Raw genomic sequence first — 26970 nt, forward strand, 5'->3', positions numbered from 1 at the left:
GCCCCACTCTTCTCTGTGCCCTCCTCTCCACCTCACCGTTGTCTTTCACTCTCCAACAATACTTTCCATTTCTGCCATCATGCCCTCTCTCTCTCTCTCTCTCTCTCTCTCTCTCTCTTGAGACCATCTCTGTCTCCCTCCGTGGGACGCTACGAGCCCGCCATCCATTATAGATGAGCTCAGTGGAGCTGGCATCGCATTGAATCTGCCTACTGCATCCATTCACGGGCAAACACAGCCATTCAAAGTATCTGAGTGCGCGTGTGTGTGTGCGTGTGGGGCACACATCGTCATCGGTTATGCTTCTTTTAATGTTTGACTCCATTCAACATCTGTTTGACAGTTACGCAACAGACCACATGACCTTGTCCCTAAGTCATGTCTCCGCTGCCTCCTGCTGCATTCACTCACGGTGTCCACTAGCCTGCGGTGAAAAAGCTTTTAACTCCACGTCAGGTTCTTTCAGCGCGCAGACATCGAGAGCGCAGAAAACCTCCACGAATAAGTCACAGAAATTACACTCTGTACCGCCTTTTGTTGCTCCTCTCTAAAGGACAGACCCACCCTATCACCCTCCATCCCTCCCTTCCTCTCTCTCTCTCTCTCTCTCTCTCTCTCTCTCTCTCTCTCTCTCTCTCCCTCCCTCTCCTTTGGGTCTTTGCCCACACTTGCCCAGACATCGGCACACATCTAAAGCTGGTGGGAGCTGCAGTATGCGTTGCACCGCGATGACATTTTCCCAGAGACCCGCTGCTTTCTGACTGCTCTTCCCTCGTCGCTCGGCTGTCGCCGCTGCTGCTGTCGCCGCTGCTGCTGCTCCGGTTACACAGAGTTACGCCCAGATACCCAGCGAGCAGCATGTTTCGACGCACTAGAAGGTACAACGAGAGCAGCGATGATTTGGCTCCTCTGAGCTGTGAGGTGTGGTAGCGCTGGCTTCCTGTTCATTCATTCCCCTCTCTCTCTCTTTATCTCTCTCTCTGTCTCTCTCTCTCTCTGTGAGTCTACAGTGTCGTTGCCGTATACGTTACAAAGTGGCTCGTATTGACAGTGTGACTACTGAGGTCACTCTGTGCCAAACTTGGTTTCAGATGTCTGCTCTGTTCTGCTGAATGTGCATGTCGAGAGTCTTAGTGATTTTTAGTATAATACAGAATACTGTTACTGTAACTTTTAGTATAAAGTTCCAGCAAAGGATGCAATCAATAAATTGCAGAATCTTTTGAAGTTGCATGATATGCCGTGTGCTATTTCAAAGGGAACATTCGCCATCTTTTTATGCGGACGTCCAATCATTGACCAATTGATGGCAAATGCAGTCGATTGAATCAATAAATTCCTCAGTGGGTGCAACATTGGTGGAGAATGCTGAGTTCGCAGCTGCAAAATCTGTCATTCTCCCAGTATCTATAGGGCCGCCATTAGAGGTGACAGTGACAGAGTTGGAGGCAAGGAAGAACTACATGCCGCTATTTCAGCCGGGGCGGATAATCTCCGCTTTTGGTTTCAAAAGCAGAAACGGAACTCTTCCTCATTCTCATTTGCTTCCATTGCAAGCCACATTTCAAACAGCAAAAAAGAAGGCGTGGCAAAATATGAGCGCAGAGGACCGCTGTGGACGAGATAAGTTAACGCGATCTCTTTTTAGCTTTGCTGGCAGCGTGTCTCTACGAATGATAATGTCAGTCTGTCCAGCACCTTGTGTTTGGTGCTATTCAGTAAATGTTAGCATGTATTCATGCTGAACTAAGACGGCCAACATGGTGAACGATATACCTGCGTGATTGTAGACTCTTGGTCTTGATATATAATTTGGGACTTTGCGTTTGAAAGAGATTCCACTTTCCTTTCAGATACTGTGGTATTCTTTTGTTGTTGTGAGGGACGACCCTCATCTCCTGGCATTCGATCCGGTTAACGGGTCAGATTTCCCCGAAACAATTATTAATGCATTTGATTTTAACACCAAAAATGATAACAATGATGTTGTTGAAATGAGGCTTAGTCAGCGCCTCGAGGGTGAGATTTAATCGCCACTACATATGTGGCCCTTGTTATGGTTTCGTTGACCCTGATGGGAACACGACATCGCGTCATTGAAAAGGTGAGTCATCACAGTGACATTTGCAGCAGACCTGCCTGTAGACTGATTCACCGGTCGGGCGTGGTCAATCGATGGTTGCATGAGCCAAATATGAGTCAGACAGAGCAATGACTTTTAGATGGGTTTTCTCCGCAGTCTGATTCGCTGATGGCGAAAGACGTTGCACTTGGATGATGCTGCGGGTTATCTGCGGGGGGATTCTTTACCCGACCTTTAGGTTTCTTGTGCAAGACCTTCGAATCACTACCGGCTATAGTTGGCATTTTGATTTTTACCGTGAAGCCCTGAGAGACTTTTCCTGCATGAGGGATCAATAAAATCTCTCATTATCGCATTTCTTGGAATAAATAATTTGAGCGCTATCTTACCTCTGCGATTTTGAATTGATACTTTCAATCCCGCTGATGTCAACAGCCTGAAAGTTTGTGCTGACATTCGAGAGCGGCGGCGGCAATAATGGATGTCGTGCTGAGTGTCTCAGAGTGACTTCACCCCCCCCCTCCTGATCAGGGATTAAACCGGCTTCTATTACGGCAGAGACTCTCACTACAGCACACCTGAGCCCAGACACACACGGGCAGACAGATGGAAGTAACGCAGGACGCCTCACTCTCTATGATTCATGCCACAAACAACCCAACACGGCATCTTTCTTGAAAGTCCTCGCCAAAATGGCTGCTGTGCAATGCGTGAAGTTTTAAGACGCACTTCCCTCTTAGTTGCTGGAAAGTCCCTGCCGGGGGAAGAGAGAGAAGAAACGAGATGATTAAGAATAATGAACGTGACGGAGGTGGAGAAAGGGAGGGAGCGTGTGTGCAAGAGGTGAAAGAAGGAGAGGCTGAGATAGAGCGCAGGGCCCTTGGGTGATATCTGTGTCTGCTCTTCCATTAGGGACCAGCTCACGAAGGTTACGTGAGCATGCCAGACACGCACACTGGCTTTGACTGCCTCGCTCTCACTCTTTCTTTCTTTGGTTGGTTTCTCTCTTTCACTGTCTTTCAGTTTTTTTTCCCGCTTTCTTTTATTCTTTCTTTCTGTATTTTTATGACCTTAACTACGCAACGACAGGTCTGTCGAAGCCGGCGTACGTGCGGTACATGCGTGCAGTTAAGAGTGCTATTCATTAATCAAAGAGTTTATAGGGTGGTGTCTCATTTTATTTTAGCCTTCCCAAAACCCAAAACACAAGAACAGAGGTGTAAGGAAGTGATAAAAACAGTGTGTTTGTCTGCACTACGCTGCAAATGTTAGCGCAGCCAGCTAACTAGCTTACTAGTGACCACTCTGACTTCCTCGGCAAAGGGCGCCAAATAGGTCTACCCACCCAGCAGATGAAAAATCCAACCCACGTGTAGCCCAATTATGGAGGAAAATTGCGGGCCTGGTAACACTGCTCCTGCTCCTTATTGGATTTGGGGGAGTTTACTTTACAGCAACCCCTGCTAACGTTACCCAAGGTAGCGTCACGTTCGCTAGACGCATCCTCAGAACCTTTTGCTTGTGATGTTAAAAGTGAAACTGTTAAAACAACATGCATTATGTAAGCTAAGCAGCAAAATGGCATTATGTTAGAATGATATAACAGTCTTTAGAACAGTATTTTTCCTTAACATACGTATAATGTTGTTTGTTTTAGTGCAACTTGTCTATTGCATGGATCATCCAGGCTTACGACTTTCTTTTTGCTTTAAACTCTAACTCTAACTCCATTTTAAAAGAGTCAGGGTGTGTGTGTGTGTGTGTGTGTGTGTGTGTGTGTGTGTGTTTCCCTCGGGTGCTTCGGGCTCAGGTGCACTGTGCTGCGGGGCGGTCAGCTCAGAGTCACCCTCGCACACATACAGCACATCGTCTCAAACACTCTTCCTCTGTAACTAAATAACTCATTACTCTTCACTTAACCAATTATGTGGAAAAAAACCAAAGGAGGTCAGCGGGAGGCCGGGACACCTGAGTCAGACCAGAGAGTCTCTCCTTCTAAGTGCTGCAGCTTTTCCCCCGGAGGGGCCCCGTGTTCGATACACACACAAAGCTGATGGTAGTGTATGTGCTACATCTCCCATTAGCTTCCAGTGAAGGGCCCTGTCTTTCCTCTCCTCTTAGAGAGATGAGACTCTCATTCAGTTTGATCCTCCTTCTCCTCCGCGGTCTCCCTCTCAGGGCCTCTCTTACAGGAAAACACTTTTGAGGACACAGGCTTCTACAGCAGCACTAAATTTACCCGTGCTTCATAGACATCGCTGCTGTCAGCTGCTGTGTAATCCCCCAGACTGAGACAGGAACAAAAGAGGGGCCTTTCATCCAGACTGAAGTGCTTTCGGGGATGTTTGTGATCCCAAAGAGCCGAGGAACGTGGGTAGGAAAGAGGCGGAATGTTGGACTTTTCCTCCTGGTTATTGTGTTTCAGGCCAGGTGACGGTTTTGACATTTAACACAATGCTCGGTGCGGTCGGGTGGCGATGTGATGGAGCAGAGTGAGGACAGCGTCGGGCCTCAGGCTCCTCACCATGACCACCTCTTCTGTCCTTTTACTGCTGCTCACTGACCATGGAGGACACAATTGTTGGATTTAGTCACTTAAAGAGGCTCAAACGGGCTAATAGGAATCAATACATACTGTCTATAGGAGAGACATATTTATATCAGGGCTCGACAATAAGGGATGACATGTTGACATTGGCAGCCATTTTTGAAAGATTGACAACCAATTCTCGGCCTTTAGTGGCCATCAGTGACACGACTTTTTGAACATGCAAAAAAAGTGCTTCAAACAGAACAGGGAGAGGAAGAGAACGCATCAACAAGCAACCAGTGACTTGCTGGATTCATTTATAAGGGATCTGTGAAGAGCGTGACAACAGCTGCACTATTCTGTAGAGAAACTGAGGGTGGACACGTGAACTGAAAGCTCTGTAAAGTATCAGATTAAACACAAACAATCATTTTGTTTGGGTACCGGATTAAAGTTGTATTCTTTTATGTCACATTTTTATTAATAAACTGACGTATAACTGCGCAGAATCTTAATTACTCAAAATATAAAGTGACTAAAAATGCCAGCGTGGCAACCCCTTTTTAACCCCCTTTTTAAGGAGCTCAGCTTTTTTCATTTTTAGTTTTTTAAATATTTAATATGGGTTAATTATTAACAACATTACATTCATCTTTTTCACAATTTTCCTTGTGGTCATTTTAGGGAAGACTATTATTTTGGTGGTTGAGTGTCACTGGGCCACCCTACCACGAGTCTCTTTACCTGATGTCAGGTGATTTGTTTGACTTTAACGTGTCACCGTTACAAAATCGCGTGTCCGCCCTCCTCTTCCGCCGCTCCCTCTCCCCCCCCCCCCCCCCCCCCTCCACCACTGTGAACTCGAGTGACATCTTTAATTAGCAGTATTCATTTTCCTCCTCCTCTCCTTCCTCTGCGGCCGGCGTTACCAGAAAGCCTCCCTGCCGCGCGCTGCATAGCAACAAGCCGTCACGTGACCGCGGCTCCCCGCCTCTCCCGTCCCCTCCAGGGTCGTAGACGCCAACTACAATTTCCTCGGGTTCTTCGTTCCCCAGGAATAAAGTGCTCCGCTCTTCCCGTGCTGTTATAAAACTCCACCCCAGAGATGCATACACCTACAATAAAACGATAAAGCACTGAACATGCCGATGCTTGTTTGGTTTCCGCGTCCCTTTCATCTCTTCCGCCAACATCTCTGTGATTTAAGCTCGCCATTATTTCTACCTCCCATTCGTTCGCCCTCTCACGCTGCGGAGGTAAACACACCCGTCTTCCCCGGCCCCTCGTCGGCAGTTTCTGTCCTCCCTCTCCTCCTCCGCCTCTCTCTCTTTCTTCTCTTTGAAGTGCTCACTTATCCGTCTCCTGTGTTTCCCTCCTCCTCCTCCTCTTACGCTTCAGATCTACTTTCTGTTTGACTTTGCACACCACGGCTACATTTGCGCGGTTTTGATATGAATGGGCGGTTGGGTTTGATCAATATTGAAGTAATGGGCCCCCCCCCCCCCCCTCCGCTGTTAGGCAGAGGGAGGAGTGTGAACATGCCCGAGGATTGAAGGCTCCTGTTTGTCTGGCTTTGTCAGAGCCATACTTTACCCTTCCCCCTGTGTCATCTGCTCCCACTGAACAATATTCCCCCGTGTGCTCTGTTTACGCCCTCTGTGGTGTTTGTGCAGCGTGAATATACATATGTGTGTGTGTGCGTGTGTGTGTGTAATGGTGGGAAAAACTGGGTCATGTTTACCTTGCGCCTGTGTGGGTGATGAGCGCCTTCAACCTGCATCCCTAATCTTTTGTTTTCCCTTTTACATGTTTCTCTCTCTCTCTCTCTCTACTGAATTTGCTCTCTCCCCCCAAAAATGTACTTTCCCTTCATCTTGCTTTCATGTCAGGATCCAGCTGACACCCCCGTATCTCCTCCCTCGACCTCCTCACCGGCGTGCTGCGTCCCTCCCCTCTCCCGATCTTGAATGACCGTCGAGCAGGGACACTGGCCCCAGGTGTCGCTCCGAAAATGTGGCCAGTTTAGCGCCGACTTGTTTGTACCGACGTACCTACTTGTTTGCACACACGTTTTGCAGGAGGGAAAATTGAGATTATTGCGGCTCCAGATAAAAAGGTTTATTAAGGTTAAAGAACAACGCCAGGATTTAATTGATCCCGTTTGGAAAAGTGTAAAATGGCACAACAGCAGTTTATCGAAACCTGCCCGTTAAAATCCAACCTATTGGCATGCGCGATCAATAACGATGAGGCCAGTTAAAGATGGGATCGATCAGGGCGTCCTGTGTGCGGTTAGAATAATGAAAACCGATAGATGAGATGGCGCTGGCTCTGTTTTGTGAACTTATTGTCATATTGTTAGAAAGGCCGGCTTAATTGGCTGCTGGTGTGACTCCAACAGCCAATTTCACCATATTTGTTTGCTCAGTGCACGATGAAGCTTGGCTGATGCTGCACACGTGTTGATCTTACTTTGGGATCCAGCACCTCGCACCACTCGACGGCGAAGGGGAAACCGGCGAGGCCGAGTTAGAGACCGGGTTAAAAGTACGGAGCTTTTCAGATTTGTGTCAAGAGCTTTCTTTTTGTTGTTGTTCTTCTTCTTCCAAGACGAAGTGGTGCTGTTTGCATTCCGTTTGTTCTCTCTTCTTTGTTCCCAGCTGTTTTATTTCCATTGATGCGCCCCCCCCCCCCACCCCACCACCCCCTCTCACTACCTTGGAAACCAAAGCACATTATGCCGAAAAGCCTTCGCATTCAATTGCACCTGCGTTCTGAGGAAATAACAAGGGGATCGCACACAAAAAAGCACAAGAACACAAAACGCTTCCTCCATTCACTGCACAATGGTGTGTGTGTGAGTCGGACACACTAGCAGCGTGTCCGGTATGAATGCGTGTGGAGTCCACAGGCAGATCTGAGGTGACTCAGTGTTGTACTGACTGCTATTAAGTGTCCAAAACATCATTAATTGAGGCCATTTTTAAAAAAACATTCTCATCCATCCTGTCTTTTCTCCCTCGCTTGTCGCCACTATTCTCTGTTAACTTCGCCTCCCTCTCATCTCGCTCTGCCCCCCCCCCGCCATCATTTCTTATCTGGGCCGAGCGGAGGCAGACAGGGATGGATGACTGAGGAAATTAAATTCTCCTTATCGCCGTTGTGCTCCACGCAACGAGCCGACGTGCGCCTCTCCTGCACGCACACTTCGACTCCGCGATTGCAGTGTCCTCCCATGTTTACATGCATCTCTCTCTCTCTCTCTCTCCCTTTTTTTCTTCACAGTTGCCGTACAAGCAACAGGAAAAGTCTGATCCTGACCACCACCTCTCCCACGCTGCCTCGCCCACACTCCCCTCTCCCCCTCCCCGGGCACCTCGGTACGTATGGAGGAACAGGTCGCCCCTCAGCTGTGACCTTTTCTTCTTCATTTAATGATGGAGGACAGGGCAACTTTTTTCATCACTTGGGTTCCACAGAATCCATTAAAGAAAGAATAGAAACCAGTTTAAGGATATAACCTGTTTATTTTCTGCCAATTTAATGGGATTTTCCTGCCTCGGCTGGACAGCTAAATTTATTCCACTCTATTATCAGGGTCTTTTAAACGGAAATTGGTTATATTATCATAATCCCATAACGTAAAGACATTTAGTAAAAAATATTTATTTATTTTCTTGCCAAATTCAGAAGATTGATAGAAAATACAGAATCCGCCTACCAACATCTCTAAAGCTCACTAATTGAAGTGTTGTATCTTCTTTATTTATTTGGTATCTTTGCACCTCGGTTTTTGTAAGCTGACCTTTCCATGTTTCTAGTCTTTGTGCTAAGCTAAGCTAACCGGCTGCTGGCTGTAGTTTCATATTTTGCGTACATTGGAGCGGTTCGGCAAGAGAGTGAATATGCAAATGTCCCAAAATGTAAAACTATTCCTCTAAATAACTGAGTTTGGTTTGTAGTCAGTAACAAAAAGCCCCGTGCAGATACGTGGATCTACATCTTTGTTAATCCATCAGAAGTCACTTTGACTGGCCTGGACTCTTCACCTGGTTTTGGAAATGACCAGGACCTGACTCACACGTTGGGTGCCACCACACACTCTGATCCCTGAATCCGAGTCAGACGAAAGGTTTGTGTAGATCATACCTCGTCCTTATTCTGGCTGCTCCCTTAGATTAGTCGGCCTGATACGTGCATCTATGAAAAAGCCCTCAATCATATCTCTCAGTCCAGCAACAAAGCATTCATCAGGCTCAAAATCAATGATAGGCCTTTATGATTTGAAAAAAAAAAATCTAAATCAATTTCACACCCTTTTACCCCCGAAAAGCCGACCCAATGTTAGTCACGCTGTCGTATTGAACCACAGAATCAGAGGCACTTCACAGGGAAACTGAGGACAGCGTGGTTAAGATGCTTTAAAGTGTGCTTTCCTGTGGTCGTTTGGTCACAGAATAACTTGGCTCCTTGTAACATCTCCGTTTACCACATGTACGTATGTCTCCCCCATCTCATCCTGTGTGCATGTCTTGTCGTCCCAACAGGAAGCAGCCCCCTGGACAGCCCGCGAAACTTCTCTCCCAGCAACCCGGCGCACTTCTCCTTCGCCTCCTCCAGAAGGTCGCTGCATATGTCGATTCCAATATCCAATTGTTTTTGAGCCGAAACGGTGTGAGAGGGACAGAAAGCCAGGTGGACGAGGGGAGACAGACGGACAGAAGTCAAGTCAGCGGGAGATGAAAGGGGGGTGTGGTGGTGGGGTCGGGTGGGGGGCGGTTAGGAGGGAGAACGAGTGAGCGTCAGAGGAGAGAGGAGGTGGGGGGGGGATCTGTTGCGGTGCGAGGTCTCGCGCATTCCCGGGGAGCGGCGAGCCTCCCGCTGCACTCGCAGCTTCTCGCGGCGTAACTGTGCTGACTCATGTATGACGGGGCCAAACCATCACGTTCACAGTGTTTATTCAAGCTGCTCCGGTGACACATGGCTAGTGTGTGTTGACGGGTGGCCGTGAATCTGTTTGTATGAATGTGTTGTTAACCAGAGTTTAAAGTAGAACAAAACAATGCCTCCGTGCAGAAAGCCAGGTCCATAAAGAAATGTTTTTTTCCCCCCAGTGGAGGAACTTGACTGGCTTACACAGAGCCCTGACCTCAGCCCCACCCAACACCTTCGGGTTGAACGGTCACAAGCCAGGTCTCATGTGGGCGACCCTCGTTAATGCTCTTGTGGCTTTTCCGATCCGTTAGAGCATGTTTAAAGAAGCCAAAGTGACTGCAGCAGTGCAAAATAATGTGTTCTATAGGCAGAGATGTATGTGAAGAGGCCCAATTTAGACCTCTCTCTCTCTCTCTCTCTCTCTCTCAGTCAGACCCAGTGTTGGGAGTATAAATCCTCTCCTCATTTATCAAATCCGTCTGCGTGCCTGTCACAGAAGCAAAACGAATGGGTCTTCTCACTGAGAAAGGCCCCTGGGACAAACTACGTGTGATAGAAGTCATTGGTCTAATGAATACAATTTTTCCAGTGCAGCTGAAATTGAGATGACTTCACATAATATGGGGGGGGGAGTGATCAGGGTTACGTCTACAGTCAGTTGTATTTATTCAAAGGTGCCAACAATAATATTTGTAGAGAGTTAACACAAGACAGCCGAGCTAATGTGTATCTGGGTTTTATGTATTTTGTATGACGTATGATGTATGCGCCAGGTTTTTAACCGACGTTACATTTGTGTTCTCTGCAGAGATGGACGACGATGGTCTTTAGCGTCGTTGCCTTCTTCTGGATATGGCACCAACACTCCCAGCTCAACGGTGAGTAACTTCACCCGCTTCCCGTCAAATAAAAGAGTGATTCCCAACTAGGGCTACCTCCATGTCTGAAAGGTGAAGCCGATGACGAAGTGCCTTAAACTTACATTCTTTCTAATGGCCATCAGGGGGCGACTCCTCTGGTTGCAAAAAGAAGTCTGGTTGTATAGAAGTCTATGAGAAAATGACTCTACTTCTCTCTTGATTTATTACCTCAGTAAACATTGTAAACATGAGTTCATGGTCTCAATCTCTAGTTTCAGGTCTTCTTCAACACAGCGTGATGTACATTTAGTAAATAATGGTCCATTTAGAGTCAAATAGACTCAACCAACAACTAAACCCAATTAGCCTGGCCTCAACAGAGAAATAGAAATGTTTATTTGATTGAAATATATATATATATATATTATGCTGATCTTTATCACATTTGCAATCAGATGCCTATTAATCTAATCAGTTGAGAGTTCATGGAAACTAGAAAAGCAGTTTTACGTCAGATATAAAAGGTTGGGATCCACTGGGATAAATGACTGTAATCAACACAGATGCGATCTCTAGAGTCTCCTTTTGCATCATTTGTCAGATTCTCATCATGCCAAGACTTCATCATCATTATCATTAAGGCATTGCTGTTTAAAGCAAGCTCCATCATCGGTCTTCAAATCTTTCACTTAAAACACTCACACAACACACTGAAACGTGCTCCATCTCAAGCATCACTTCTTTTTCTCCCCCTCGTTTTCTTTCGGTGTGTCTTGTTGCATAACCGCTACGTCAGAGGCCCGGTTCCTGCTCTCCATCTGGCTGTAGACGGGGGTGGGGTGGGGTGGGGGGGGGGGTGATGAGTGCCAAGCCGGTGGGATAAGAGGGAGAAACCGGCATGAGATGGAGCACATTCTGCTCCAATTTTAACACAGCCAGACACTATAATTAGAAGTAAAAGGATATTTTATTGAATTAATACTTGACTTTTATAAATGAGACGGAGTTGTGGTGCACAGTGTTAGCGTCAGCTCCGTCTGCTCCTCAGTTCCCTGATCCATTAAAAGATACAAAAGATTTCCACAACAAAAGACTCCGTCACTGAATGATAGCGTGGTTTCATGAATTGCGTTCTTGCCAACAGTTATATGAGGAGATTGACACCGCTCTCACGTTTCTGCCGTAAATATGAATCTACTGCCAGCAACCTGTTAGCTTAGCACAAAGACTGGAAACAAGGGGAAACAGCTAGCCTGGAACATAACTCTCCATAAACTCCCCGCTTGCCGAGACAGTGGTTCAGAGAAATGGATGGGTGGAGCGACCTCAACGCAATCAGTAGGACATGCATGAAAAACCCGAAGGGAAATTGAGTCTCCTCTCTTGCTTCATCCACCCTTTCAAGTCTGACCATTTCCAGTTAAGTCTGTCACCTGTGATTGATCGGGGATCGATCTTTCGGTCAGCAAAGTAAGTGGACGAGGTCCGGGTCTCATGGCTCTGATGAAGGCAAATGACGGGGCGAGACGAAGGTTGGTCTATGAGACAGATTGATCGGTCTGACCCAAGGCTCATTGGACACCTTCGTTCACTTTTAAAATCTCAGTTTGTCATCGGCGGTGTGCACAAGGTCTGCAAATATTGTAATAATGTATCTATTAGTAGACAGAATATTAAGGGGGGCTGTTCGTCCAACTCTACCCGCTCTAACATTCCCTTTTCTTGGCCTCATCTGCCAACCTCTCCCTCTGCTTCCTCTGCTTCCCCTCCTCTCCCCGCCCTCGCCTGCTTCCTCTTCCTCCTCCACCCCTTTGCTCCTGCCTCCTCTTCCTCTTCCTCTTCCTTTTCCCTCGCTCTCCAGTCCTCCAGCTCCTCTCAGGAGCGGCTGCACCAGCTGCCCTTCCAGCCCACCATGGACGAGCTCCACTTCTTATCCAAGCACTTTGGCAGCACCGAGAGCATCACGGATGACGATGGGGGCCACTGCTCTCCCCACATGCGCCCGCGCTCCCGCAGCCTCAGGTCAGCACCACCATCACCACCCATGAGATTAAAACAGTGGCATGAGCTGCCCAAAAGCACTATCCTCTTTTTTTAAAAGAACTCTCTATAAGCAGATTTACAGGGGTTGCCCCTGCTTGATCTCGTTATTGCTTTTATATAACCTCCTGAATGTTCCTGGTTTAAAGCTAACATGTCTGAGTTGATCAGCACGTGAAATTAACCAATGAATAGAGAAAGTTAGTGCTGTGTGTATATCAAGACAAGGTCATCAATTTTAGAGACTCAGGAACTAACTTAGAAATAAGGTCACAGCCTTCTGGGTTTAGTATGACCAGTAACTTATGGAAGCTAAGGTTAGCCAATGTTAGCAAACTTCAGCTGGATGCTGCTTTGTAACTGACGTATCGAGACAAGCTCGTTGTTGAAGTGAGACTATTTTAAAGAAGCAATAACACGTTCCTCTTAAAAACTAAAATGTTGAATTTATCATGAAAACCAGTAGCTTATGTGGGCTAATGTTAGCAAACTATAAATGATATAGATGTTGCACTATAAGGGCCATTTTGCTGCCTTTTATTGTACCTCTGTTACACTGAGTGTTAGTATTAGCATTATCAGTTCAGCAAGTAGTAAACAGTTCAATTACCTCACTTAAAGCGAGCCTAAAGTTACAATTGCAGAGGGAAAAGAAGTCAGCTAACATTAGCTCCAATAAGCTACCCTGTACCAAACCAGGAAGGCTGCAGCAGAAAAAGCCAGTGAATTGAACTGAGCATTTTAATTCCTTTGTCTTTCATTTTTAAGAGGGTAAATGTGGTATTTTTACTTTTAGTCTCACTTTAATGTTGAACTTGTCTAGACATACATGAACTACTAACTACTTTGTCTTTTTATTGGATAGTTTTTAGTGCTAATCTAATCTTAAACACGGTTCAGATGTGTTCTTTATTACAGAAAACACATAATAACCAATTTTTATTTGAAAAGCGAAATGTTTTGAACTATATTCCATGTTTTTCTGCCCTCCCCAGCCCAGGACGCTCCTCCTCCTGCTATGATAATGAGATAGTCATGATGAACCATGTGTACAAAGAGCGCTTTCCGAAGGTGAGTCGTACACACACACACACACACAAGTCTGCTTCGTGATAAACATCATATTCCATAAAAATATACAAAACAGTGAGCAAATCCTTAAGCCGACTGAGCACTAAACCAATCTTTCAAGCCACAATAACGTTCTAATCCTATTTAGTCAGAGCTCATATTTTAGAGAAATAAAAAGGGGGTATAATTATGATTTAGCATGTTCAGGGATCTGTGTATAACAAATGCACAGTAAACACAAAAAATCTAAATCAAATAAAAACAGGAGCCATGGGGGTCGTTAAACCATAGCAAACAGGATTATGTGGCACTGCCAAGTCGCGATACCCTGTCAGAGAGGATATTTGGCTTAGTGCACTTAGAAATGCTGCCACAGCCGTGAACAGTTAAACAAAAGAGACTTTCTCTTTTGCCTCATTTCTCTTCCTTTCACACTCTTGGCTGACTGAGGTCGGTATCAAAAGGAAGCGGGCCGACAGCTTCCACAGAGATAAAAATCGAGCCTTAGGAAATTGGGCAGTAATGTTTGGAGTTCATTCGAGGTAAAAAGCTCTTTGGGCTTTTCCTCACACAAGTCAAATGGAGGAAAAAAATTGCCGTTGCATTGAAGTCAGTGTAAAGCAGCAGCGCCACACTGTCTGAGGCACAAATTAAATTGCTTTCTGAACTTTCCGGTCACATAGCTCTGGGTCTTCTAAAGAAATATTTTTTTTGAACTTTAATCCCTGCCGCTTCTACTCCCGCTCCCCATCCTCACCGTCTCCTTCTCTGTTGTTCCTGTTCTCTCGTGCTCCCTTTCCGCCTTTCGGGATATCCACCAGGCCACAGCACAGATGGAGGGGAGGCTGGCCGAGTTCCTCCAGGCTTTCTCTCCGGAAAACGTTCTTCCGCTGGCCGATGGAGTCCTCAGCTTCATTCACCACCAGATAGCTGAGCTGTCCAGAGACTGCCTGGCCAAATCCCGCGAGGGCCTCATCACCTCTGTGTACTTCTTTGAGCTGCAGGAGAACCTGGAGAAGCTTCTTCAGGATGTGAGTTACAGAAAAGATACAATGCCCGACGAACTCATGTAAAAGCAATGCACCAAGTAAGCACTAATGAGTTCATTTGCATCAGAGCTGGGTATCAAACCGCAACATCTTTTGAGTGGCAGTAACAAAATTATAGTTTGAGAAAAAAAGTCTATATCTGCACTTTCCATTAACATTTTGATACAAACAATGGGAAACCCGACAGTTGAAGTCTGCATTTCAGCTCTATGGCGCGTTTTAGCGTCTTTTAGCTCATTATTTTCGTTTCACAGCCTGCATCGTTAACTGTTTTGGTTCAGTCTCACGGCTCTCATGAATTATATGTTCAGCAGCAGCCGTTTGCCTTGAAACATCTTTAAAAACCCACTGAACGCTACCTGCGCACTGCACCAAACCGAAGACAAACAAAGTGAGCGACTAGCTCGGGAACGTAGCGGAGCATCTAGCTAAAGCTAAAGAGCCAGATGTTTCCCACAGGAGTGCTTGGTAATGTCCCAAAACAGAGCCAAAAGGAGCGGGAATATCGACTTCCCATTCATCACATGAACACAAACATGATTCCCAATGAGCACTAGAGTTGCTTTGTGTCTGCGGGATGTGTAAACAAGCACTTGCTAACACGTTTGCCATCAGCTTTATGTGTTGATAATATCTCCGTGTTTAGAGCTTGTTGTGATCAAAAAATGTATTATTTAAGGTTTACATAAAATAATTATCACCAATGTTAACATTTCAGAACATTGGTTTCTTCTGTTTGAAAATATCAACATATCATTTTAGTATTGGTACAAAAACTCAGGTATCGTATTTCACTAGCATTGAAAAGCTTCAGGTGGTACCCCTGGGCAAAGTGAAGCAAAACAGACCCAGAAACAAATATATCTTTCTGAATGAGCGATGCACTGGGATGCCGTGGAAGGTTATTGATGGGTAGAGTCGGCTCAAGTCTTCTAATTTCACTCAAACCTGTGATGCCTTTGAGAGGAGACGAGATTGGAATTTGCTGCGGTAAATGCCGGCTAATTGTGCTCGGAGCAGATAACAGGTATCAGGCAATTTCATCGCCAACCTCATTTTAGCGGCTTGATTAGATCGCTGTGAGTCTTCAGGGTTGCCTGGTTTTGGCTCGATAGTATCGGCTGTTTTTTCACGATGAGATATTCTCAACGGTGTCAGAACTTTGCAAATGTTAATGTAAATCTTCTCTCTTTCTGCCGCTGCGTCTCTCTCTCTCTGACAGGCCTTCGAGCGTTCAGAGAGCACCGAGGTGGCCTTTGTCACGGAGCTGGCGAAGAAGCTTCTCATCCTCATCTCCCGACCGGCCAGGCTTCTGGAGTGTCTGGTAAGATAACGTCCTGTCCCGCTGCCACGTTCGCAATCCTTATCCTGCCCTTCATCGCAGAACATTTCCACGGTTCACGTCCCTCTTGTGACTTAACACAAATCGATTTTCTCTAGATAAACATGGGCACAGACACTTGTTTGTTTGCCGATTAAAGGCATTTAAGCACTCTGATGTACCACACAGCGGGGGCAGGAAATCAAACTTAAAGAGCCTGGTCCAGTCCGTCTGGATGGCGAATGCATTTGCATTTAGATTAGAATTTGTCTCGCCACAGTGCGACTAATACCAGTCGGCGGCCCCCTGCTGCCCGGACCGCCTTCCCGCCTGACTCAGACCGTGACCATGGTGTCACTTAAAGTTGGAGGATGTCTATGTGTGTGTTTGTCTGGTTGTTTCTCTGGTATGTGTGTGTGTGTGTGTGGTTTTATAACCGTCTTTGCGTCCCACTCAATGAGTCATGCCACCGTTTTTTCCTCGTAGTATTTGATTACGAGCGACAGCGGAAACCGAGTCATGGAGAATTGATACGTCGATGTAATTTCCAAACCTCGTTTTATGCATTTCGCTGCAGTTCGCTAGTATCCAGGTTTTTGGATCAGCTGCCGGGAGTTTCCGGAGTGGTGCAATGGATGAAACAGTCCTCTGCAATCCAACATGTCAGCATGCGGCCTCAGGAATTAGCTCTGGAGGTTCAGACTCCGGGTTTTTGTGCCTCATTGCTCAGCATGCGATGGAACTTTTGTTTGTTTACTATCACACTAACAACCATTTAATTTGAGCAAAAAGAGGCGCGGAATAGCAACCTTTCTCATTCAGTTTTAATACTAACAAGCGAAATGGAGTTAAAATAACCAGTCAGAAATGTTCCCAACTCTCCAGATGCCTGACATTGTGGCAGAATGTGACACTATCAGGTTGAGGAAGTGTGTCGGCAAACCTAAAGTCACTGTGAAATGGAGGTTAGGGTGTCTTCATTTACTGTACTGTGGTTTATTTCCCAGTGGAATGGAATGTGTGGGCATGGTATAGTTACAAGAGGATTGAAATCAAATTCTTCAGCTTTATAATAAATATAAATGATACCTAGTTTCTGTATTTCTACCGTTTTGCTGCTGGTCTGCACTGGCCTAATGATCTGGGCTGATTGGCTGACTGGTGTATGATTAAATAGAACATACAGCTTGTAAAGTGTAGCTTTCAATGGGAAATCAGCCCTAAAACAGAATCCAAGTCTCTGCCGAGGCTGAACAGACTGCAGTGATGGTGTCTTCCAGAAACAGGTCTTGGAGCTGCTCCAGAGGCAGTGAATCATCAAACAACTGCTAAAAGCAGCCAAGGCGGCTTTACTTGGATATGGAAAAGAAATTCTGATTTACATTTAAACCAGTTTATCCGCAAGCAATTTAATGGAGCAGCTCTAAAAAAAAAAAAAATGTTTCCACCTGACGACATCACGCTGACGTCTTCATGCTCTGGTTTCCAGGAGTTTAATCCCGAGGAGTTCTACCACCTGCTGGAGGCGGCGGAGGACCACGCCAAGGAGGGTCACTTGATGAAGACGGACATTCCTCGTTACATCATCAGCCAGCTGGGACTGACCAGAGACCCCATTGAAGGTGAGGGGGAGAGACAGAAACGCACAGATGTAACTTATCAGAAAAAGGAATGAGCTGACAGCTGGTTTACATGTTTCTCATCAGATATGGTAAACCTCGACAGTTACGACAGCGAGGGGCCGCTGACGCCCGAAACAGATGACTCGACGGAGGTGAGATCCGAGATTGATCCTAAATGTGGTCGTCTCTCCAACGCTCGTTCCGTCCCCACATCCATCAACAGACATGTAAACTGTAACTTGACTGGTTGGAGGCAGGCGTACCACCGCAGGGCGGTTATTCTAGTTTATTTTTGCAGAGTGACGTTTCACAGAAAATGTCTGCTTCATCTGCTAATGACTTGGCGTATATACACACATCTAATTTAGCTAATTAATGTTGAAGCATAAAAAACAGGATACCCCCCCCCCCCCTCTCCTTGAATCTGTGGGCCATCCCTCTTGCATTAGGCACGCCTCCAACTGCCAAAATTAAGCTAAGTGGGCAAAAAAAAGATTAGACGAGAGGAAGGAGCGTATAGTCCGAACCAGAGTTCTCTGTACCGATGGTTTAAATGTGCGTCACTAAACTTACGGTGCCATGAAACTTCAGGACAATGAGACAACGGGAATGATTTATATCATTTGTCGGTCTGTTCGATTTCACGCTGGATCATTTTTAATATCAGCATTGTGATCTTTGACCCGCAGGGTAAGATGAGAGCGATGAAAGCACCAGAAGAAGTAGACTTCCAGACCATCAAGCTGATCAGTAATGGAGCGTACGGGTGAGTAGAGTAGAGCGTTAGGGCGTACTTACATTACATCTGTAAAGTCAGGCATGCGGGACAAGAATAACGTGTGTGTGTGTGTGTGTGTGTGTGTGTGTGTGTGTGTGTGTGTGTGTGTGTGTGTGTGTGCACCAGTGCTGTGTACCTGGTGCGTCATCTGGAGACCCGCCAGCGGTTTGCCATGAAGAAGATCAATAAGCAAAACCTGATCCTGAGGAACCAAATCCAGCAGGCCTTCGTGGAGAGAGACATCCTCACCTTCGCGGAGAATCCCTTTGTCGTCTCCATGTTCTGTTCCTTTGAAACCCGCCGGCACCTCTGCATGGTCATGGAGTACGTAGAGGGTAAGAATATATCTGTGTGTGTGTGTGTGTCTCAATCTTGAATAAGTATAAGGAAGGATGTGTGTCCCACATCCACTCTTCACACTTATTCTAAGCAGGTTTTGAGTACGTAGTGTGCTCTCACTGGGGAAAAAAAAGTACAAATTCACAACTGCTCAAACTAGACGGTTGGCGTTCTAAACATGGTTGTTTTTTGATTGTGCTGACGATGGACGCTATTCTCCCACAATGCAACGGGGCGAGGAAATGGAGGCGCTGCCCCCAGCTGGAGGAAAAATAAATCTAATCAATTGTTTGTGGTGATGAAACAGCTCCCGAAAGAAAAGAATAGCATTACATTTGAAGACCGACATGTTGCACTCCCAATTCAGATTTTGCACGTATTGCATAATTTCCTGTTAGTAGAACATCTATGAAGGCTGTTGATTTGTTTGTGCTACAACAGTTTACTTTAACAATCACTATGTAGAACATACTGTTTGTGGCAGTAGACTTGAAAGCTTAAAAACAATATTTGAATGAGGAATGACTCGTGTCAGCGCAGTCGTCATAACCTCCAGAATTGAAGTCACACAGAGTGCGCTCTGTTGTGTCCGCGTGGAAGCCTTAAACGGTCCAGGAGACGTGGGGGCGGTAATTGCCGAGGTCAGCGGCGAGACTAATCGAATCATGAACTGTGCCGGTGCAGGTGGAGACTGTGCCACTCTGCTGAAGAACATCGGGGCTCTGCCCGTGGAGATGGCGCGCATGTACTTTGCAGAGACCGTCCTCGCGCTGGAGTACTTGCACAACTACGGCATCGTGCACCGTGACCTCAAGCCCGACAAGTAAGAGATTCGCAAAGAGATGATGCAAATTGGGACGATGCGTTACAAGAACACTTGCTATTTTTTTTTTTTTTTTTACTCTTCCAAAAGAGTGTAAATAAAGCTCGTATGTGTTCACTTTGCTGTTTTTATGTTCTCAGCCTCCTGATTACCTCAATGGGCCACATCAAGCTCACAGACTTCGGCCTGTCTAAGATGGGTCTGATGAGTCTGACCACCAACTTGTATGAGGGACACATAGAGAAGGACACTCGGGAGTTCTTGGATAAACAGGTAAGACAACATACAAATGACTCAAGTCCATTCGAAAGAACTCAAGGAGCCAAATGTCACATGGACCATTTATTAAAGTATTTTTGATTTACCTCAATGTATTAAAATAATCACACACATGCAATGTAGCTGTAAATTGTGTCTTTTTTTTGGGGCTGTACCACAGTGCAGACTCTCCAGAGTAAAGTTTATATATAAAACGTCCTTTGATATCTTCATCTCTATGCAAAGATATTCCCCCGTCCTCGTGTGCCAGGCGTATCTGAAGCGTGAAGAAGAACAGTTGGCAGAACAATAGGCCGGTTTTACCTCATTAGAATCAAATTATTTTTATTTTCTCGAAGCCTTTCCTTCGGCGCGCACGCTTTGAGACTAAGCCTCGTCATTTTTTTTTTTTCCGCCAACGCATTACGGCGGCCGGAAATCCGTTAGCATTCAGTGCATTCCCATCTGCACATGAAAACCCCTCGCATGCTCCATAAACATGTGCAACCATGTGTTATGCACAGGTAGTTTAGAATAAAAGGTAGAAAATACATCATATGACAAGTTGGTTTAGAATCTGAGTAGATTTCTATTTCAGATCAACCATCCAAATATAATCATGTGACGTCAAATTAGATGTTACAATAAATGTTAGTGCTTATCGGCAGCAAAAATGCACAAACCTGTAGAATCTAACACACAGCTGAATAAATAAATAAATACATTTTTCCTTCAGGTGTGCGGAACTCCGGAGTACATCGCCCCGGAGGTTATTCTCCGTCGGGGTTATGGGAAGCCAGTGGACTGGTGGGCTATGGGCATCATCCTGTATGAGTTCCTGGTGGGCTGTGTGCCTTTCTTTGGAGACACTCCAGAGGAGCTGTTCGGCCAGGTCATCACAGGTATGTGAGGGATCAGAGGTCTGAAGTTGAATGAGCGTTATTCGACACACTTTCCCTCACGTGTTTCCTCATGTCCTCCTCTCTCTCTCTCCTTTCTGCTGTAGACGACATAGTGTGGCCTGAAGGGGACGAGGCGCTCCCTTTCGACGCCCAGCACCTGATCTCCTCCCTTCTGCAGACCAATCCACTGGTTCGACTGGGCACAGGTCAGTCACCTAGACTAGTGGTTCTCAGCCCTTATTTTATTCCTGGACTCTGCAGTATCTATTTTGGCCTAAATCATTGGTCCTTTTTTTTTTCATTTTTAGAGGTAAATCTATCGGTTTGGATGAGTTTGCATTTACTACCTTACAACAATGTATCTATTATTAACTCTTTTTAACATGTATTCATTATTTTAAGCTAACTATACTAACCATTATTTTAAGATGACTTTTTCAACCATTTATTCAGTATTTTAAACTAATAATTTCAACCATTCATCCATTATTATTAGCTAACTATATCAACCATTTATCCATTATTATTAGCTAACTATATCAACCATTTATCCATTATTATTAGCTAACTATATCAACCATTTATTCATTATTGTTAGCTAACTATATCAACCATTTATCCATTATTATTAGCTAACTATATCAACCATTTATCCATTATTATTAGCTAACTATATCAACCATTTATCCATTATTATTAGCTAACTATATCAACCATTTATTCATTATTATTAGCTAACTATATCAACCATTTATCCATTATTATTAGCTAACTATATCAACCATTTATCCATTATTATTAGCTAACTATATCAACCATTTATCCATTATTGTTAACTAACTGTCTCCATCTCAAAAGTGGTGTTCTGGTGTCAGTTTACTCAATCTGTGGCTTTTTATTTTTATTTGTATTAAATCATAATTTCAATCTTTTACATTAGCTGAGCTAGTCCATAGTCTCTCCACGTACCCCCTGGGGTAACGTTAAATGTACCTTTGCTTGGGAATCACTGACCTAGAACACTAGCGTCCCGCCTGTAGGCTCACCAGTTCAGTTTACCCAAATAAGTCAACTTCTGTCTGGGTCAAAGTACCTCTGCTCGCTTCAGGGGCCGCAGTTCTTACCTGTCCGTCTTTGTCGTCGTCGTCCCCCCTCCCATCCTCTGCCTTCTAGGTGGTGCGTTTGAAGTGAGGCAGCACTCCTTCTTCACAGAAGTGAACTGGAACAGCCTGCTGAGACAGAAGGCAGAGTTCATCCCTCACCTAGAGTCTGAGGAAGACACCAGTTATTTTGACAGTAAGTCTACTGCTCGGGATTCCACGATAGCTATACAGTAAATGTAGAAGAGTTCGCAGCTTATCGTGTTAATCTCCACCTTTTGCGTCACCAGCCCGTTCTGAGCGCTACCATCACGTGCAGTCATACGATGAGGACGATACCAACGACGACGAGCCCGTGGAGATACATCGCTTCTCGTCCTGCTCCCCTCGCTTCAGCAAGGTCAGACCGGGCATTCACGTCAAAACTCTTTTTACATTGAGAATGTTCAAAATGACAATCGGTCCACAGAACACGACGATGTCAAACCGTCTGCTTGTTGTGTGGGCCCGCAGGTGTACAGCAGCATGGAGCATCTGTCCCAGCTGGAGCATAAACCCCCTGGCGTGACCCTGCGGGAGCACAAGGTCCCCCGGGAGGATCGAGTGGCCAAGAGAGAAAGCCTGGGTAGCCTCACCCTCAGGGACAAGAGCTGGAGGACTGGATCGCCTGAGATGTGAGCTCAAAAAATAGTGAAGAATGACATGTTTTGCTGTTTTTCTTTGTCGTTTCTTTTGTCCATCTCGCCACTTTGAGATGGCTTGAGAATGACTTCATACCAAAAAGTCTGACTGCTTTTCTTTTCTCAGGAAGCGCTTATCCTGCTCCGAGTCCTCCTTCACCGAGAGCGACTACAGCCCGCCGTCCGGGGCCCGGAGACGCTTCTCCGCCCTCATGGACACGCACCGCCTGGCCTCCCCTCTGGAAGTGGACTCCGAGCTGCCCGTCCCCAGCAGGCAGCCTCCGGTGACGACCAGAGGGGCTTCCCTGGAAGGAGCCATGGGTGCCATCGCCTCTCAGGGCGATCTGAGAACACTCCTTAAAGACGGCAACGGGCTCACAGCTGGAGGTAAGACGAAAAGTTGAGAAAGCACCATGTCACTTTGTGGCCCCTAAACTGTGTTTCATCACAATTCATAACGAGAGCTTCATGTCGCTACCATGCCACAGAGAAGATTCTGAGACCGGCTGACGCGCCGTTGCCTCTAACGGGCGGTGCCGCTGTTCTGGGGCTTCCAGACTCACAGGGGCCCCGTGGGGCCGCCACGGACCTGGTGCTGCGGAGGGTCCGCCACCAGCAGCTCTCAGCTGAAGGGGAGAAACGTAACCCACGACCGGGGACCAAAGTTATCAAATCCGCTTCCGCTACGGCTCTGTCTGTCATCATTCCTGCAGGTAAACACACCGGTTACATGACATCAGCGAATGACCTGTAAAAAAAAAAACGCATTTAAACCTGAACTCCGTCCCTCGCTCCTCAGTGGAGCAACATGTCGCCTCCCCACTGGCGAGCCCCATGTCTCCTCGCTCCCTCTCGTCCAACCCGTCCTCCCGGGACTCTTCTCCCAGCAGAGACTACTCCCCCGTGGTCAACGTCCTGCATTCTCCAATCACCATCCACCGCTCGGGGAAGAAGTACGGCTTCACGCTCCGAGCCATCAGAGTCTACATGGGAGACAGTGACGTTTACAGCCTGCATCACATGGTCTGGGTGAGAGAGCAGAGCAGATAATCCAACTTTCTCTCCGAAGCATATTTCATACATGCAATACAGCTCCAAAGTGCTTCACATCCAATTGTATGAAACAAACTAAAGGGTGCATCACAAAAAGCAAGTTATGGTCTCACATTGGTATCATGCTAACTGACAGTTTGGTTCGATGATACCTAAGACTTTTGCCAGTGTCGTGCGTCGTCTGCATAGCTGTGAACTTTTAGATAATGTGTCTGAGTGGGAACAATCCTGTAGAATGAAAAAATGAGTGGACCAAGTATGAAACCCTGTGGAACACCATATGAAATATGATGGATATCTGAAACATGGCTCACCAAGCTTTTCTAGAACGTGGTTTACCAGCATGGTTTAGAGCTTTAGCATGGAGATAGCTTTCCTGTGTAACGGCCTTTTTGTTCTAATCGCAGCATGTGGAGGACGGGGGTCCCGCCCAGGAAGCTGGTCTTAGCGCTGGTGACCTCATCACTCACGTAAACGGGGAGTCGGTCCACGGTCTGGTCCATACAGAGGTGGTGGAGCTCATCCTGAAGGTGAGGACTATACCTACCGAACTAACTTGTATATCCATTGCCTGATCTTTATGGGATTGGCTCCAATAAAATGTGCTTTTATATATATATATGTATATTATCTACAGAGTGGAAACAAGGTGACAGTTACAACTACTCCATTTGAGAACACCTCTATAAAAGTGGGTCCTGCCCGCAAGTCCAGCTATAAATCCAAGATGGCACGGCGCAGCAAGCGGACAGGAGCCAAGGAGGGACCAGAGTGCGTTACTGCAGTATAGATTTCATTACAAGGATTCACTGTCTTTCATGTTTTACATGCTTTTATTCTCCTCACCATTTGTTTTTTTTCTCCTTTCAGGAAGAAGAGAAGCTCCCTCTTCAGGAAAATCACCAAGCAGTCCAACCTGCTCCACACCAGCCGGAGCCTCTCCTCTTTAAACCGCTCTCTGTCGTCCGGAGACAGTCTCCCGGGCTCCCCCACCCACAGCCTCTCCGCCCGCTCGCCCACTCAGAGTTACCGCTCCACTCTTGCTGAATCCCCGTACATGGGTTAGTATTGAAGGCCGACAACACAAGCTTCTTTTCGTACCTGGTTTAACTCTCTGATGGGTCACTTAGTATGGAGAATATATTCTTAAAAACTCAAAACATGGGGTGTACTAGTGGCGCTGTGGACACATGTTTTCAAGAGTGGGCCTCCATTTTGTTCGTCGTCAAGTAAATGTGGACGTTAAAGTCCGGCACCACTGCTCAGTGTGGTTGGCTGGGCTTCGTTCCTCCTTTTAACCACACCTAACAGTGACATCACAGTGTACTAACACCCCCTGGAGTAGACCGTGACATCACTACAACAACTTGAAAAGTTAAAACCACTACTAGAGGTCAGAGAAAACAAGGATTTCAAGGGATCTTATGCGACTCTTTGTTTCATGTCGTCCCGTTTTTCTCTTATGTCATTATCTATTATCGTTTTTTTTCGGAGGATAATGAATATTTCAAAAGAAACACTGGAGAATTAAACACACAATCACATTTTACTGGGAACATTTTTAATTCTCAACAGAAAAAAAAAATACAAAGTTGACCATATTGTGATCCAAAAGTTTATTTCCTCCTCTCTCCTCAGGCACCTCCTCCCAGAGCAGCTCCCCGGCATCCAGTACGCCCAACTCCCCCGCAGCCTCTCACCACATGAGGCCCAGCTCCCTGCACGGCCTGTCTCCCAAACTCCACCGCCAGTACCGCTCCGCCCGCTGCAAATCCGCCGGCAACATCCCGCTGTCCCCCCTGGCTCACACCCCCTCCCCGACCACCTCCTCCCCTCCGCCTCTCTCTGGCCACACGGTGGGGAGCTCCAACACCACGCAGACGTTCCCCGCCAAGCTGCACTCCTCGCCCCCCGTCTCCCGCCCTCGCCCCAAGAGTGCCGAGCCGCCCAGGTCCCCCTTGCTGCAGCGGGTGCAGTCAGCAGAGAAGCTGGGCGCGCCCATGCTGCCGTCCTCCTCGTCGTCGTCGTCGTCGCCCTCTCCTCTGACCGGCGGGGTGTCGCTGCGCAAGCACAGCCTGGAGGTGGCGCACGGGGACTACAGGAGAGAGTCCTTCCACTGCGAGCACAGTCTGCAAAGCCTGCTGGAGATGGAGGGAGAGAACGGACCCGCTCCCCCGTCTCCTTCATCCTCCTCCTCCCCCTCTCCCCCCATGGGAGGGGAGATCGGAGGCCTGAAGCCCGCGAGGAGGCTGGGAAGGCAGGAGTCGCCCCTCAGCCGCGACACCCTGCTCCCGCCGAGAGAGAAAGACACGCAGACCGCGGCGTCGGAGCTCGGCGGCTCGCAAACCGAGAGCGTGGCTGCCAAAGCCGAGTCCAAGACCGGCGTAGTTCATGCAAGTAAAGCCACAGCTGAGGCTCTTAAGAACAACACAAGTGTAGCGGCAGCGAAGTCAAGTCCAGCGCTGGTTTCATCCACTACGGAGGCCAAGCCGAGCCCAGGGAACAAAGCTCAAAAAGCAGGCACTTCAGGTTGTGAGGCAACAGTCTCCAAGAGTAAGCTCGGTGAGAAAATCCCAACTCCCGGCACATCAAAGGGCCTGCAGCAGCAAGAGAGTAAGCAGCAGAGTGTTCAGACAGACGGAGGGCCTGCGACTAAAGCTCAGGAGAAGACTGAGGAGAAAGCTAAAGGCGCCGCAGGTGCAGACAAAGGAAACACGCAGAAAGTATCGTCTGCAGAGCAGTCCAAGCCACGAAAAGGCGCAGAACCGGGAGAGAAGGGAGGCATCGGTGGCATCGACAAAGCGACTGAGACGACCAAGGTCAAAGGACCCGCGCCCCCGATTCCCACCCAGGTTCAAACCCACGCCAGATCCAAAACGGAGAAGGCGTCGAACAGTTGCCGCGGGGGGGCCAAGGAGGAGCGGGCACACCTGGAGGTCCTGGAGGAGAACCCGACGTCGCCGTCCTCCAACGCGCCGTCGCCCTGCTCGGTCAAGTCTCGCCCCATGCCGCCGGGGGACAAGGCCAGCTTCGTCACCCAGCTCACGAGCGTGGCCAAGACGGTGCTCGGGCCCATGAAGGGGGGCTCGCAAGAGGGGGCCAAGGCGAGAGACGCCTCCAAGACGAGCGACGAGAAGCGGGGAGGCGCGGCGGGGAAGCCAGACTCCTCGTCCGGGGGCGGCCGCCGCGGCGCTCAGGCGGCAGCCTTGGCCGGTGCAGCCCAGTCCGATAAAGGCAACATCCGCGGCTCCAGGCACCACTCGTGATACGAGAGCGTCGGAAAAGAGTCGGACTCTCCCATGCAATGCCTTTTTACTGTAGCGGCACACTGACATATCAACAGGACTTTGAGTGCAGGGGGGACATAACACGCCTGAAGAAGTAACACCAAATAGATGACGTGCGACATGGAGGACACACGAGACGTGAACAAAGATGGTATCGTAATGTAGGCCTGTGTATGTACTGTATGTTCAATGTTTTGTATATAAGGGGGGGAGGGGTGCATATGTATTAATGCATGTCC

General features: G+C 47.2%; 1 protein-coding gene across 1 annotated transcript in view; it reads left to right on the forward strand.

Moving 5' to 3' along the window:
• The window catches only part of LOC306709434 (microtubule-associated serine/threonine-protein kinase 1-like), a gene marked incomplete at both ends in the record, with an annotated part of 36413 nt that extends 9703 nt beyond the window's left edge, over positions 1–26710 (forward strand). The window contains 25 exons of the mRNA XM_079177569.1: positions 7899–7993; positions 9161–9248; positions 10357–10426; positions 12270–12430; positions 13444–13519; positions 14341–14550; positions 15791–15892; positions 17379–17511; positions 17596–17663; positions 18201–18277; positions 18416–18624; positions 19313–19451; positions 19592–19724; positions 20446–20611; positions 20716–20817; positions 21785–21907; positions 22002–22111; positions 22225–22385; positions 22519–22778; positions 22880–23104; positions 23191–23420; positions 23852–23974; positions 24082–24215; positions 24315–24505; positions 25083–26710. Coding sequence (XP_079033695.1) covers positions 7899–7993; positions 9161–9248; positions 10357–10426; positions 12270–12430; positions 13444–13519; positions 14341–14550; positions 15791–15892; positions 17379–17511; positions 17596–17663; positions 18201–18277; positions 18416–18624; positions 19313–19451; positions 19592–19724; positions 20446–20611; positions 20716–20817; positions 21785–21907; positions 22002–22111; positions 22225–22385; positions 22519–22778; positions 22880–23104; positions 23191–23420; positions 23852–23974; positions 24082–24215; positions 24315–24505; positions 25083–26710 — 5014 coding nt within the window. The remainder of the gene's footprint in view (positions 1–7898; positions 7994–9160; positions 9249–10356; positions 10427–12269; positions 12431–13443; positions 13520–14340; positions 14551–15790; positions 15893–17378; positions 17512–17595; positions 17664–18200; positions 18278–18415; positions 18625–19312; positions 19452–19591; positions 19725–20445; positions 20612–20715; positions 20818–21784; positions 21908–22001; positions 22112–22224; positions 22386–22518; positions 22779–22879; positions 23105–23190; positions 23421–23851; positions 23975–24081; positions 24216–24314; positions 24506–25082) is intronic.
• Positions 26711–26970: the final 260 nt, after the last annotated feature.

The sequence above is a fragment of the Pholis gunnellus genome (genome assembly GCF_910591455.1).
Source record: "Pholis gunnellus genome assembly, chromosome: 17".
Taxonomy (NCBI): Eukaryota; Metazoa; Chordata; class Actinopteri; order Perciformes; family Pholidae; genus Pholis; species Pholis gunnellus.